The sequence below is a fragment of the Thamnophis sirtalis genome, unplaced genomic scaffold (assembly GCF_051295495.1).
Source record: "Thamnophis sirtalis isolate CommonGarterSnake01/CBP01778 unplaced genomic scaffold, rThaSir2_p1.2 scaffold_10, whole genome shotgun sequence".
NCBI lineage: Eukaryota > Metazoa > Chordata > Lepidosauria > Squamata > Natricidae > Thamnophis > Thamnophis sirtalis.
The window spans coordinates 47099289-47114413 of NW_028261390.1; the positions used below are offsets into that span (position 1 = coordinate 47099289).

Here is a 15125-nt window from a genome sequence, read left to right on the forward strand (position 1 = left end):
TCTGCCCCAGATCCTCAGCCATAAAACAAAGTATATTGAATAAATTAATGGAAGAAGTTGAAGTTAACCTGGGAACCTCAATGACATACACAATATTTGAATATGCTAAAGATAATAAAGAGATTTTCATGGAAAATCAACCAGTTAATACTGTGGTGAGTTTATATTTCCAAATGTTGACCTATCTCAACATATGAAAATGTTTTTCTATGCAATCTATCAGTTTCTTGATATTCAATTGCTACTATAAGATCGAATTCAATTCGTAGCAATGTTTGACATTCCTATATAATTCCAATATCCCAGAAGCAGTGGTTAAAAGTTATTTCGTATTCTATCATACAAAAAAAAATTGTATTGACAACAGAAAGGTTTAAGCACAGATGTAATCAGTTTTCATCCCATTTAATGCAAATATCAAGTATAGAATTAATAAACCACAGAAAATTCTTAATAAATAATACAATTCATTTCTTTAGACAGCATTAAATAACTGCATCTCAACTGGACATTCTGATGCAGCACCACCAACTAAAAAAAAGGAGAAAAAGGAACAATTGTCCAAAACGCAAAAGCGGAAGTTAGCTGACAAAACAGGTTTGTATAACTTATTACTAATAACTTTCTTTTAATTAAAAGAGTATGGCATAGAATATATGTTTTCTATATAGAATATAAGGGACGTGGTGGCTCAGTGGCTAAGACCCTGAGCTAGTCGATCAGAAAGTTCGGCAGTTCGAATCCCTAGCACCATGTAATGGAGTGAGCTCCTGTTATTTGTCCCAGCTTCTGACTGCGTAGCAATTCGAAAGCATGTAAAAATACAAATAGAAAAATAGGGACCACCTTTGGTGGGAAGATAACAGCATTCCGTGCGCCTTCGACGTTTAGTCATGCTGTCCACATGACCATGGAGACGTCTTCGGACAGCACTGGCTCTTTGGCTTTGAAATGGAGATGACCACCGCCCCCTAGAGTCGGGAACGACTAGTATATATGTGCAAGGGGAACCTTTACCTTTATATAGAATATAGCAAATACAGCCTTTTCTCTGTATTGTGATTTATGCTGAACTTTTGTGCACAATAGGTATTTCTCAGTAATCTTTGTTTCAGAATAGTAATGAATTCTATTCTTTTGTGGAATTTATGTCGCTGAACCAGAACTATCAGCATGACTAATAGTCAGGGATATTGACAGTTAAAATTCAGAAACATCTGGAGGGCCATAAGTTCTCTTCCTCATCACTGCCAAGCATTGCCCAGTTATTCATGACAGTTAGCGATAAGCCAGAGTTTGCTATTTTAAGCTTAAACACAAACTATGATATAAATTAATACCTTGATTTTAAAACAGATGCTTGAATTCAAATTGCAGAAATGCATACAGAATTTTTATTTTTACTAGATCACAAAGGAGAACTTCCTCGAGGATGGAATTGGGTTGACGTAATCAAGGTAAGGGTGTTGAAAATTAACAATATCAAAATGGTAATTTGGGGAAGATTTTAGCAGTATCTAATTTTTTTTTCTTTTTTCTTTTTTTAACCATTTTGGATATGAATGATAATGGGATTTTCCTCGTGTTTTTATAAAGCATGTAAGTATTTCAATCTTTTTAAACCATTTCTAAGCATTGATACCTGTATGGTGTTTTTTTTGTCTTGATCAGTGTTTCAGAAATCTTGTACTCCAAGAAAAAAATATAAATATTTAATTAAGCACTAACAATCTATATCATTCTGTAGAAGAGTGCTACAACTGTTTTCAACTAAATCTGAGGCAAATCTCATACAGTATGCAATAATGAAATTAAAATAATATAACTGTTTTATGATTTTTACAAATGGATTATTAAAACTAGATAATTGTAGTATAAAGGCAGTTGAATGCAAAATAGGCAGCAATTTCCTTTCACATTTATATCAGTTACTGGTTCAAATCAGTTAAAAAAAAATTGAGAGCAAAGCCAAAGAGTTTCAACAAATTCTCCAACTCCCTAAAAAGCACAAACGGGCCCAACTTATACAATTGTTGTCCCTCAGAAGTCACATTGTATTCTTCATATTTCAAAGACTAATTTAGAAAAAGGAGGAAGGAGTTAGTTCCAAGTATCCATATTGTCTTTGGAATCCATTGAAAAGAGTATCCAGAAGAGTATCTTAAGCATTTTTAAAAAATATATGTTTGCATGCATTAGGATTTTAAAAGTTCCATACAGATACCATTGTTCAGCAACCTCTCTTTCAAAAACCTTTCAAAGTAACAGCAGTGGTGAATGAGGGAGCTTAACAACTGTTCTTCATAGTTGTGACTATTGCAACCTCCCCATTATCATATAATTGTAATTTGGGCAGTTGGCAAGTAGCTTGCAATTAAAAACAGTCAAAACTTCCTGTGGTTATGTGATTGGCATTTATAAACCTCATTGCTCGCTTTCAACAAGCAAAATCAACAGGGAAGCTGACAGGATCCCGCAAATGGGGATCATGTGACTGTAGGACACTACAACCCTGCAGGATTTGCCTAATGATTTCTACTGAAACTGGTACAATTGCCATTTAAATCAGTAGTCATGTGACATGCTATATGACACTTAGCAATGGAAGTATTACTCCCAATTACCATTTTAAAGTGAAAACTATCTGTTACCAATCCAATATGCATATTCTAGTTTATCACGCCTCCTAGTCTCTTTGTTCTTCAACTGAAGCCATATCACCTATAGCCATGCCCATTTTGGCAGAAAACCCATATTTACAGCTTATCAAGGGTTTTTCTGATAAGCTTATTGTTTGCATTTCAGAAGCATTTACAAAAAAACATGTTAATACCTTTTTATGTTTGTATGGTGTTTAGTACAAATAAAAGAAATAAGTAGCTTAATAATTATATAAAAATTAGTAACACTATTTTTCATCTAAAACATCCATCTTGTTCCTTAGCTATATCACAATTGTATTCAATTGCTGATCCAGGACATAAAGGGGTTCATTAAAAATAGCAGACACTCTAACTTGTATACTACAATTTCGCGAACTTATACTATGTAGGACACAACCCAATAGAATAATGTTATCCTGTTTCCCCCAAAATAAGACTTCCCCAGTTAATAAGCCCTGCCCAAAAATATTGCAACATAGCAGTAGCCATGAGGTGACCCTGCTCACCACCTGCACCTCAAAAATAATAAGACCTCCCCGAAAATAAGGCCAAGCGCTTATTTCGGGGGTCAAAAGAAAATAAGATCCTCTCTTATTTTCGGGGAAACACGGTATGATGAAAATAGCAACAGTTGTGTGTTCTCAGTATAAATGCATCTAAGAAAAAATACAGAACTGCCTACAAAGCATATGATATTTTTTCCCCAATATTTGTCTAATATATCTTTCTGTTATTATTTTGTCTCACTTCTCTTCATTTTACAGATAGCTAAATACATGAGAACTCAAAGAAAAACAAATCTTTTTTTAATTTCACGTATGAAGACCCAGTCTGTAAATAAAAAAAAATATTTTACAAACTTCAGTGGTCTATAATAAAATTGTCACATGGATTTTAATTGTTCTTTATTGTCACAGAAAACTGATAAAATTATTTTTGTCTTTTTACAGCTGAGCAAAACGGGCTCGAAGGATGATGAATAGGAGGACTTTAATATAGGAAAACCTTAGCTGAATCCACATTGTAATAACATTGATTCCCCCCCCCCACAAGTTTTATAAATAACAGTTCCACACATGTTTAAATGTGTTAAAATGTACCCATCAAGAGCATCATTTTTCTTTATGATTTTCGTCCAATCACATGTTTTCCTTTAGAGGAAATATGTCAAAGGCAGTGTTGATGTACTTTGTCATGACACTGACTGTAACAATATGTAATTTTAATGTATATTGTTATTCACTGTACTAAATCATAAAAATCTTTGGTGGTAAATGAAATCAACATAGCTAATTTTAGAACACTTAAAATGCTCTAAAAATTCTAGACCTCTTAATCTTTATATTTGTATTTGAATCCCATGGTTGATTCTTATATATTTACTTCAGTATCATTTCAGATACTATTCATAGCATTCAGCCTTTATTAGAAGGCTGAAAATTTTTATTGTAGCTGATGTTATGAAAAATATGCACCAGCTTAAATTACATTAAAAAAAGAATGTATAGCCCAATTCAAGTGGGCATCACTTTTGTGCATAGCATATTCATTATCATAGCATATTCATAATTAAGAATTCATATTCTTCAGTGTGAAATATAAAATGAAACAAGGCCATTAGTTACAAAAAACAATGTGTAGTGACAGTGATTTCTATTTTCATGACAATTTTGCTATTACTACCGTATTTTCACGACCATAAGGCGCACCGAATTATAAGGCGCAGTATCAGTTAACGGTAAATTTTCAAACTTTTTTCATATATAAGGCGCACCGGGTTATAAGCCGCACGTTTTTTTTGCAACATTCATCCGCGCGCAACTTTCGCAAACAAACAAATTACTAACGAAATCGCACGATCGCGGGGTTTACTGGCAGGTGCTCAATTTGCAAACATTTTTCACGGATCGGCGTAGCCTTTAAACGCAGCCTAAAAAGAATTAAAACACTAAAAAAATACAGAGAAAAATCAGTCACTTTTATTAAACTTTTAAAAATACAGAGAAAAATCAGTCACTTTTATTAAACTTTTAAACAGCTTTATTTTATAGTCGGCTCTATTCATCTTCCATGAAACCTTCGAACTCTTCGTCCTCCGTATCGGAGATCATCAATTGGGCGATGGTGGCATCCAGCAAACCTGAATCCGTATGGCCCGTATCTTCATTGTCAGAGTCATCAGTTTCGATACTCTCGATGCCGTCGCTGGTCAGTCCAGGAATGATGTCGGCCTTCGCGAACCCTCGGATGACAGTTCTGGCGGATACTTCATGCCAGGCATCCACTATCCACTGGCACACAGTGGCATAACTGGCCCGGCGTTGCCTCCCGGTCTTCGTGAAGGAGTGCTCTCCTTCCATCATCCAGTTTTCCCACGTGAGTCGCAGTTTCGCCTTGAAGGAACGATTGACACTTACGTCCAGTGGTTGCACTTCTTTGGTCAGACCACCTGGTATTACAGCAAGCTCCGAGTTGGTCTTTTTCACCAGGGCTTTCACATTTTCTGTTTTGTGGGCACGCATGGAGTCGTACACCAACAATGCCGGCGACGCACGAAAAAATCCATCCGGTCTCCGAACGTAAACTTCTGATAGCCAATTCTTCATTATCTCTTCATCCAGCCTTTAGGATTCACTTCAACAATTATTCCAGCTGGAAATGTTTCTTTAGGCAACATTTTTCTTTTAAAAATTACCATTGGGGGTAATTTCTGCCCATTTGACAAAACACCGAGAACTACAATAAACGATACCTTTTCGTTTCCTGTGGTGCGAATTGATACCGTTGATGTTCCGGTTCTCTCTACAGTTCGGTTCACCGGAATATCAAAGGTGAGGGGGACTTCGTCCATGTTGATGATGTGGTCGGCCTGTATATTTTTTTCAGAGATCTTGCTTTTGCAGTAACTCCGGAAGTTGGCCAACTTTTCCTCGTAATCCGCCGGCAACTGCTGAGACACCGTCGTCCTTGTACGGATAGAGAGCTGCCGTCGTTTCATGAAACGGAAGCACCAAGAAGGCCCTCCTTTAAAGTCATTGATATCCATTTCATTTGCCATCGCTTTGGCTTTTATCCGAATGGCGACAGTTGAGATGCTTCTGCCACCTGCTCTTTGTTCCGAAATCCATCGGTCAAGTCTGTCTTCTAGTTGCGGCCATCGTGCTTTATTGCCGCGGAAACTTTTCTTCGTCTTCTTTGCAAGACGTAGGTCATCTTCTTGCTTTCTCCACTTGCGCACCATGGACTCATTAATGTTGAATTCTCTAGCTGCAGATCTATTTCCATGTTCTTTTGCATGGTTGATTGCTTTCAATTTAAAATGTGCCTCGTAAGCAAGTCTCCTTTGTGGAGCCATTTCGAAGTCACTTTGGATTTACAGGATTTCTGATTTCACAGAATACTAATACCGCGTAAAGTCAGGGTCGCGTCTCCCCGTTAACACCCCCCTCAATAACGCCGTATTCGCGCGCACGCTAAGTAAAACTCGGAAGCAATGAGATAAGAATTTCCCGAATGGAAGGGGAATGTGAAACCTTTTAGGAAGGTGAAGGGTGGAATTCAACTGAAACACTACCGTCTTGCTTGTCCTTACGGTGGGAAAAGGGGGTAAAGGTCATGATAATAGCGTAAAATCGGGAGGGACAGACCCGAGGGACGTGTGCGTGCCTGCTCGCAGTCATTCGATTGCGAGCTTCAAGTTTGTTGCTGCGCAATGTGAAACAGAAATTGTTTTGAGATCCCTTCAATACCCAAGGTTCATATAAACGGTAAATTTTCAAACTTTTTTCATATATAAAGCGCACCGGGTTATAAGCCGCACTGCCGGTTTTTGATCAAATTTTAGGATTTTCAGTGCGCCTTATGGTCGTGAAAATACGGTACATTGCATACTATTGATGTTCCAACACTGGTGCATTCATTCCATGGCAATTAGCCCATACCAAAGAATGACTCCCCATTATTTAATTGAAAATTGTATATTTGGTGTTCTCTAGATAATGCCAGTTAGTAAAAAGAGAAATAATATTCCTTTGGCATAACTGCTGATATATTAAGAAAATAAACAGTTACAGATAGGAACTGCCTACAGATAGGAAAGAAGAAATTATCTGAACTCATAAGACAGAAATACTGACCCATTTTTCTGCCTGTTGCTGAACTTCCACAGCCAGTTTCCCTTATCACTGGCCATGCTGTTCTTGGCTGCTGGAAATTAGTAACATCTAGAGGTTTATATTCTCATTATGAAATAAGCTCCATTATAAACAATTGAATTTATTTCTGCATAGGATTACATTATATGAAGACTTTCATATAATGCATATGACAAAATAATTCCTGGCATTGCTATTGAAAATGCCATTTGTAATTATATTTGTTTTTGCAAAAAATAATGGGATACTGGCTTCAGGTGCTGCCCCACTTTATTTCAGTTTCAATTTTTTACTTGGAAAAATAGATATTGTCATTAGTTTTCAGCCAAATTAATAGCTAAGTTGATACTTCAATGGATCAGATATCTTGTATTTGAGGCTTTTATTAGGTCAGTAGTGATAAAGAACAAGATGCCTTAATACATTTTTTTAATTGTTGGGAGGGATTAAATACATTTCTATTTATCTTTGTTGTGTTTTTATTTATGTTTGGGATCTTTCTACAGACATTGGACGTGTGTATTAAAAATAGTCAAAATGAAGTGTTCAGCTTTTGTTAAAATAAATGGAACTGAAATACTTACATTTGATTTGGCAGAATTATGTATCTAAGCCATGTTAAATATTGCTACCAAATAAAATATGGTAACTACTTTTAAAACATCTCAATATCAAAAAGGTTATTGATATTCTAATAAGTGAACACATCTAAAAAGTCTGACCTAATAAAAGAAGTAAAATTGAAAGATTTGTTGGTGAAGGAAGAATAAAGGGAAGTGTATAAGAATTCACATAAAGCAATATACTACTATAGTTACTAAAAAAGTAAATTCAAGCCTCCTTTAAAAATAAAGGTTTTAAAGCGAAAAAGATGGATTTTAAATGTAGGAGAACTTGTTCCAGACATTGGATGTTAGAAAATACTAATGGAAAAATAAACAGCAAAAATATGGCCCAGTATGAAATACAGCAAGCAAGAGAACAACGCAAGGAGGACCTGATGTTAAGAGAGACCTAAGTTGGCCTGTGTTTAAAGCAAGACAAACAAAGTGGCAGGAAAGCAAGATGATATGTGCAAGGAAACGCAAACATACCACTATTCATAGCAACACAGATGCTGTGCTAACATATGCCTATGAAATATCAAGGCAAAGAATTTCAAGTTTGGTATTTTTTCATAGGGAATTAAGGTATTTCAGGAACAGCTTTTTGTACAGTTTTAACTACTAAATATTTATGAGACAACTTTTTTTCTAAAGGAAAAGCTAATGTATCCCTGGTTCCACCAAAGTTTAATTTAGTGAGGAAACTAGTTATTTAGTGGGGAAACTAGTTATTTATGTCGTATTTGGCAAAGAAGAGCTACACAAATTTTGGCAGGTTATTTGTATAAAAATGTTGATTTGTATGAAATTAATTCTTCACAGAAAAACTAATATATTTGCACCTCTGATAAATCGGTATATTTTTCTGAAGGAAGAAGGAATTTTTTCCTCATCTCTGGGAGTCCACAATTGCGAAGCTTCAAAAAAATACTGTCCTTTTATTCAACCAATCTCTTGTTGCTTGTTTCTATGGAACAGAAATCTAGTTACCTTGACAATTTATTTGAATAGACAAGTTATGGGGGGAAACAATTGGAATACCCTATTTCTCTGCTGATGTTTAGCATGCAAACCAGATCTTCTAGATACAAAGAAAATATTTAAAAGGTAGGCTGTGTACTTATACTGTAAACTGTTTTAAGTATTATGATCTGTACAGTTTAAAACCTGTAAAAGTAAAATGATTTCCTAAAGCCTTAAGCAATTAAAAACAAGTTATCAACTATTATCATTATATATTAAATTATTGAAATTAATTAGTAAAAGGTTTATCTGTGAACTTAATATCTTTACTTAGAGACATTTTGATTCTTTAACTGGTTTAAGTGTATTATTCAATCCAATAAATAATTTATCTACAGTAACCATTTTACTTAAACAGCCACCTAACAAATTTCAGACAAGAGATTTATTTTTCTTTTCACATCCAGTTTTATGCTAATATTTGTAATTCGTTTTAAAGAGAGATTACAACATGGTACTCATTATAGTCATTTAGGTAGAAAATCATACTGATAAGCTAAAGCCATGAGCCTGAGTTCCTGAATAATGTTCACATACAAGGTTTGATTTGTGATTCTATTTCTAGTTTCTTTCATATTTGAACTTGGGCTAATGTCAATAGATCTTCAAAAGACTGAAACTTGAATTGCAACTCAAGCAAGTTATGACACTCAACGTTGCCATGAGTCTATGCTGCCTGGGAAACACCCATTTCCATAAAGCAAGAGCAGAAGGATAAATAGAAAAGGGCATATTCCCAAGGCTGCTGTTTTTTGGGTATTTTATAAATACCCAAAGAAGTCTTTATAAAGAAGAAAGTTAGAAAAAAATAAAGTATAGAGACCTGGTGATAAGAATGTAGTTATATGACAGTAAAGGTAATCCTTGTGATCTGCCTTTGATTGCCAGCTACTTATTTAAATGACGACCTTGGAAGGAAATATTTAGATATATGTTTATATTATAGGTAACTGATTCTAAGGTCTGGAAAAAGAAAAATTATCTGGAAAAGCCAAAGAAACAAAATATAATCTTAAATTAGCTCATTCAGCCATGTTGTCAACTTACAGAAAACAAAATTTGCTTCCGAAGTCTTTACATTCAGTAAGTACATTTTTAAAGATGAAAAATCAATTTTAACTTCTTTCTATTTATGTTAGTTTATGTTCCATATAATTATTTCAAACCATTAGAAGTAACAATGAAACAAATGTAATAATGATTTCAGATATATGTAATGTGGTTTAGTAGAACGTTGATACTAAAGGGGTGTCCCTAGAGCTTCACAATAAAATTACAAGACTTACTATTATTTTTCTTCATACTTTTTAATACAAATGCTAAGCTATATATAGTTTTGAAACATAAATGTAGAATATGACAATAGCAAAGAGCAAGGAAAAATGTACCATTAAGGAGCACATTTTATAAACACAGACAAAAAATAAAATGTGAGCTCAACATGTATAAAGCCAACATTAAGCATTTCCATAAATCAAGAAATGCTTTATTCAGTCCTAGATGAATGTTGAAAAATATTCTCAAGTAAGCCTAATAGATCCCACCCCCTTGCACAGTGAGTTTGCAAATAATTATAAAGTTTCACATCTATAATTGCAATGTATAGTATACTATTTTACATCACATTTTAAAAAAAAATCTCAAATATGGACGTCTATTGTGTATCAATCAAATTGACTTCATATCTACTTAGCTGCAAATTTTTTTTGTCTTTTTCTTCTTATAGATTTTTTATATTTTAACTTTGAGATAAATAAAAATATTTTAATATTTTTGCCTAGATTTCAGCAATGAACATTATTTTTTCCATATTCAACTAAATAGATTGTTGCAGTACTATATGAAGCCCAGTAAGCTTTTATGGTCTTTTCTACAGGATGATAAAGAAATTGTTGCTTTACCTCCAATTCATAAGCAACCAATGGAAAATGTGACAAATGTATGTATATTTCAATAATAATGCATTCTTTCCTTCAATAAAATGTGTGCTATATTCAGTTAGGTTTACCCCATAGAAAACAGGCTTAGGGAGCAAGGCCTAAATGTACATCCTAAAAATCAAATTGAACACGATTGAAATCAGAAATACGTATCTAGTGTGTTTTCTTAAAAAGGATCAGAATTTTAATCATCATCTGGCAGTTTTTGCTGAATCTCAGCCAAAAGAATAACTGGTTTAATGGAGGTTATGTTTTAATTAGGACTAGAATGTGGTATCTGACAATTCAAAAGAGCAAAATTCACCAGGCAAGCTGCAGTGAGCAGCCCCTCCCCTCCATAAATCTGGCTGTGATGTCAACAAAGAGCCAATCACTTGGAGATACAGCCAGACATCTCTACTGTCCAGGAAGCCTCTGTAGTGCAAAGAGGCACATATTCTTACCCATAATTGGTATTTTGCTAATACTGTAATGTGATGTACTGATCAACGCTGCTCCCTGTTGCTCACAAGGTGAGTTCTACACTTCATCTAAATTACCCGAATGAGCTGTTGGATCTAGAAGAACCAGAATAAGACCACATACACCAATATTTAGAAGATTGTATAGATCTTGCACAATAATAAGTAAAGTCTGTGAAGTTTGTTTATGCATCTTTCCAAATCAAGACATAAGAGCGTACTGTATTGACCATGGCAAGAGATAGGTTACAGAGTGGAATATCAGCATCTTCAAAGCTTGAGAAGCAATAATTTCTGGGTACCTAATGGAAGTTAGGTGAAATATGATACCAACAATATACAAGAGTTGAGATAATAAGATATATAAGTTGAGATACAACTCCATCTCAGCCTGGCTTTAAACTTCGGGATATGATTTAAACTTCTGTCTATTTGATTAACTCTCTCCAATATACTATCTTGTCTGAGAGGAATTCTGATGATGTTCAAAGCCTAAATTCTTTTCAAACATTATTGGTTAGTTCCTCTAAAAATGAAACAGCACAATTGTTAATGCTTTTTATTTGGCAATTTGGTCTTCTATACATTCTTGCTTTTTCAAAATAAGTTCGATTTCAAAAACTCCTAGTGTACTAAAATTATTATTTTTCCAAATATATTAACTTTGTAGACATACTGTATTTCCTTCATATTGTATATAATTATCTAAAACAGAGTTTCTCTATCTTGACAATTATATCTGGACTCTAATTAACAGAATTTCCCAACCAGTGAATTGAAGTCCACACATTTTAAAAGTGTTAAGGCTGAGAAGCATTGCTTTAGAATAATGCATTATACCTATTCTCCTGTAGTCAATGAGGAGGTGTCCTAGAGGCTATTTTGGATTTCTGCTTGCAGGTTGAGAAAGCTTCCTGTGGATATGATGTTTGTCTTCCCTCTTTGCCGTTGTAATTGCAAAGAGTAGAAACAAATAGGGGACAGATTAAAAAATGTATCGTTGCTTCTTGATTTATGACCAAACTTGGGACCAGAATTTCTATTGCTTAGCAAGGTTAAGTAAATCATACCCAATTTTATGACCTTTTTACCATGATTATTAAGTGAATAACTTCCGGTCTTAAGTGAATCACATGATCCTTAAGTGAATCTGGCTTCTTTCATTGGTTTTGCTTGTCAGAAGCCGGTAGGGTAGGTCACAACTGGTGATTAAATGAGGATGCTATAACCATCATAAATACATGCGGTTGCCAAGTGTATGAATTTTAATCACGTGACTTTAGGTATACTGCAAAGTTCATAAGTGTGAGGACTGATTGTAAGTCACTTTTTCAGTGCCATTGTAACTTTGAATGGTAGCTAAAGTAATGGTTGTAACTTGAGGACTATCTGTATGTTATAGGAAAATCCACAGGTCTGCAGGAGAGTTGGGAAAACTGTCAGCAAGGTTCACTTTGCATCTATTGACCTAAATATGAGGGAAGCAGAAAGCAAAACAGTTCCCCCCCCCTCTCTTTTATTCTTATTAGTGGGAGCGCAGCACAACTTTGAGCATTTTTGAAGGCTCCAACATCAAAGTTCCTTACCCATCACAGAATTGAGATACAAAATGACATGTATATGCAGTTTAGTTTCCAGGGTATTCAAAATCTAAGGTAATCAGATTATATTTGCAATATCAAAAGAGCCAAGGTGGCGCAGTGGTTAAATGCAGCACTGCAGGCTACTGCTAGATCAGCAGTTCAGCGGTTCAAATCTCACCGGCTCAGGGTTGACTCAGCCTTCCATCCTTCCGAGGTGGGTAAAATGAGGACCCAGATTGTTGGGGGCAATATGCTGACTCTCTGTAAACCGCTTAGAGAGGGCTGAAAGCCCTATGAAGCGGTATATAAGTCTACTGCTATTGCTATCACATTGATTTAGTTAATCAAGAAAATTGGCAGTATTCATATACAGGTAGTCCTCGACTTACAACAGTTCATTTAGTGGCTATTCGAAGTTACAACAGCACTGAAAAAACATGACATGACTGTTTTTCACACTTACATTACAGCATTCTCATGGTCACCTGATCAACATTTGGACACTTGACAACTGACTCACATTTATGGCAGTCGCAATGTCACAGTGTTATGTGATCCCCTTTTACGACCTTCTGACAAGCAAAGTCAATGTGGCAAGCAGGATTCACTTAATAACCATGTTGTTAACAATTGTAGTGATTCACTTAACAAATGTGGCAAGAAAGGTCATAAAATGGGGCAAAATTCACTTAACAAATGTATCACAACAGAAATTTTGGGCTCAATTGTGGTTGTAAGTTGAGGACTACCTGTATAACAAAGGAGCTGCATAATAAAAATATAATGTATTATAATAATACTAATATCTGCACCATCAGCTACATCAAGAACCAATTATATAGCTGATTATTTTTCAGCCTTGACAACAGCCAGCTGAGATCTCTAATCCTTTGCAGTTACCTACAGATAATGATTGTTTTCCTCTCCACAAGTACTTATCTAATGTGCACGTTTGGAAACTGAGAGAACAATAATTCTACATTAAACATATTTGTCTTTATTTTTAGCCTTCCAGCAACTTGAATCTCCAAAAATGCACTAGTGATATGCTCCATGAAATGTTTTTATCACCACATATTTCAAAGTCACAGAAACATGTATACAAAGATATGTGTTCAAAATGGATTGGGGTGAGTTACCATTTGACTTTCTTAATAAAGAAGTAGGAGAATACACATCATCTTAATCAACAGTTTAAGAATAGTCCAAGGCAGATGCATAAAAGTGATAAAATTAGTTAAATAAGAAACATTAACATGCTTCTTTTAATGTGTTTCAAAACATGCGGCATAGACCACCTGGACCCTTGGGTTAAGTTGTGATTACTATTAGTAGAAAGAAAGGAAGTAGTATGACCTGTGACCCAGAGGTGGGTTGCTCCCGGTTGGGCCCGTATTGGGCGAACCAGTAGTGGTGGCAGCGGGAGGCTCCGCCCACCCACCCAGATGCTTCTTTGCATGCTCAGAAGTGTCACATGGTGCACGTGTGCTTGCGCAAACACGAGCAACCCACCTCTGCTGTGACCCCAATATGTCCCTTTGCTATAATAAGACTTTCGAAGGGAAAACTATGTTTTAAAAAAGTGAAAAAAATAGTCTTTAAATGAAGGAGCAAAATAATTGATAACCCCTTTCAGTACTCACAGAGTTATCACTATGGCCTTGTTATTAATTGGTAATACATCCAAGTAAAATAGTATTTTTTAGAAAATAGTTAGCAAACAGATTAATAACACCAATTAAAAATATTAAAGATATTAAATTGCTCCTAGAAACAAAGAAGCCACCGGAATATTCCATATGTAAACATAACTGAAGAAACCGACATGAAAGTGAAGAAGCACTTAAAGGTAGGTGATTATTTTTTTCCTTTAAATATTTGGAAAAACCTGAAAAGTAGATATCTTCTTAATGTCTGTCTTGGTTCCTTCCAGAATCAAATGTATTTTCGTTTTGCTAAAAGACTGAATCGCCCTTTAAGCAATAAAAGACACCTTTACAATACAGAGGCACTCATCATGAAGGTAAGAGAAACTAATCCATAAATCTCACTTCTCTAATATAGTTTTGGAAAGTGTTGTGCCATTAAATAACAGACAGCTAAATTGATAAAACATATGGCTTAACTGTATAGTCTCCCACTCTTCAATCAGCATAATTTTAAAATAATTTGTTTGAATGGAAAATTGGAAGATTTTATAAATTTGCTGACCATGTTATTAAGGAAATCTGTTTCTGTTGAATTGGTATTTTTCAAAATATTTGATCACAAATTCCAACTTGGTTTCAAAGGAGTGGAATCAATTCCTTTGTTATAAGAGCATGATGATAATTTCCAATGGTCCTTGCCAGCTTCTCACAAAGAAAGTTGGGGAAGCTGGCAGGAAGTCAGAAGTCTCTCCCATTCCCATTGCTTTTTTGTCCACCCATGATCATTCCATGTATCTCTTTAGTTAAGATAATATTGACTTGTTCAATCTTATTTTCTACAGTTATTTTTCTATTTGTGATATATACTCTGCTTAGATAATCACAGAACTGTCTGGCAGTAGTGTAAAAAAAATGGTCAGCCTAAAATTTAATATTCATCCTGGTAACATCAGACTTTACTACCTTTCCCTTAAAGGATGACCCAACACGTCACAGAGTTGTCTAAGTAAGAAAAATGATGGATTTTCTTTTGCTAGGTACCTCTAT

General features: G+C 34.9%; 1 protein-coding gene across 3 annotated transcripts in view; it reads left to right on the forward strand.

The window, feature by feature from the left end:
* Positions 1–15125, forward strand: part of RWDD4 (RWD domain containing 4) — a 62213-nt gene that overhangs the window by 2379 nt on the left and 44709 nt on the right. The window contains exons 4-8 of one of the 3 annotated variants that reach the window (XM_014051952.2): positions 11–155; positions 480–597; positions 1408–1457; positions 1597–1599; positions 3614–3727. In XM_014051952.2, coding sequence (XP_013907427.1) covers positions 11–155; positions 480–597; positions 1408–1457; positions 1597–1599; positions 3614–3646 — 349 coding nt within the window. In that variant the 3' untranslated portion in view covers positions 3647–3727. Of the gene's footprint in view, positions 1–10; positions 156–479; positions 598–1407; positions 1458–1596; positions 1600–3613; positions 3728–9395; positions 9529–10321; positions 10385–13436; positions 13560–14200; positions 14279–14362; positions 14453–15125 lie in introns of those variants that run through there. The other 2 variants (XM_087724541.1, XM_087724542.1) reach the window with 2 other exon arrangements.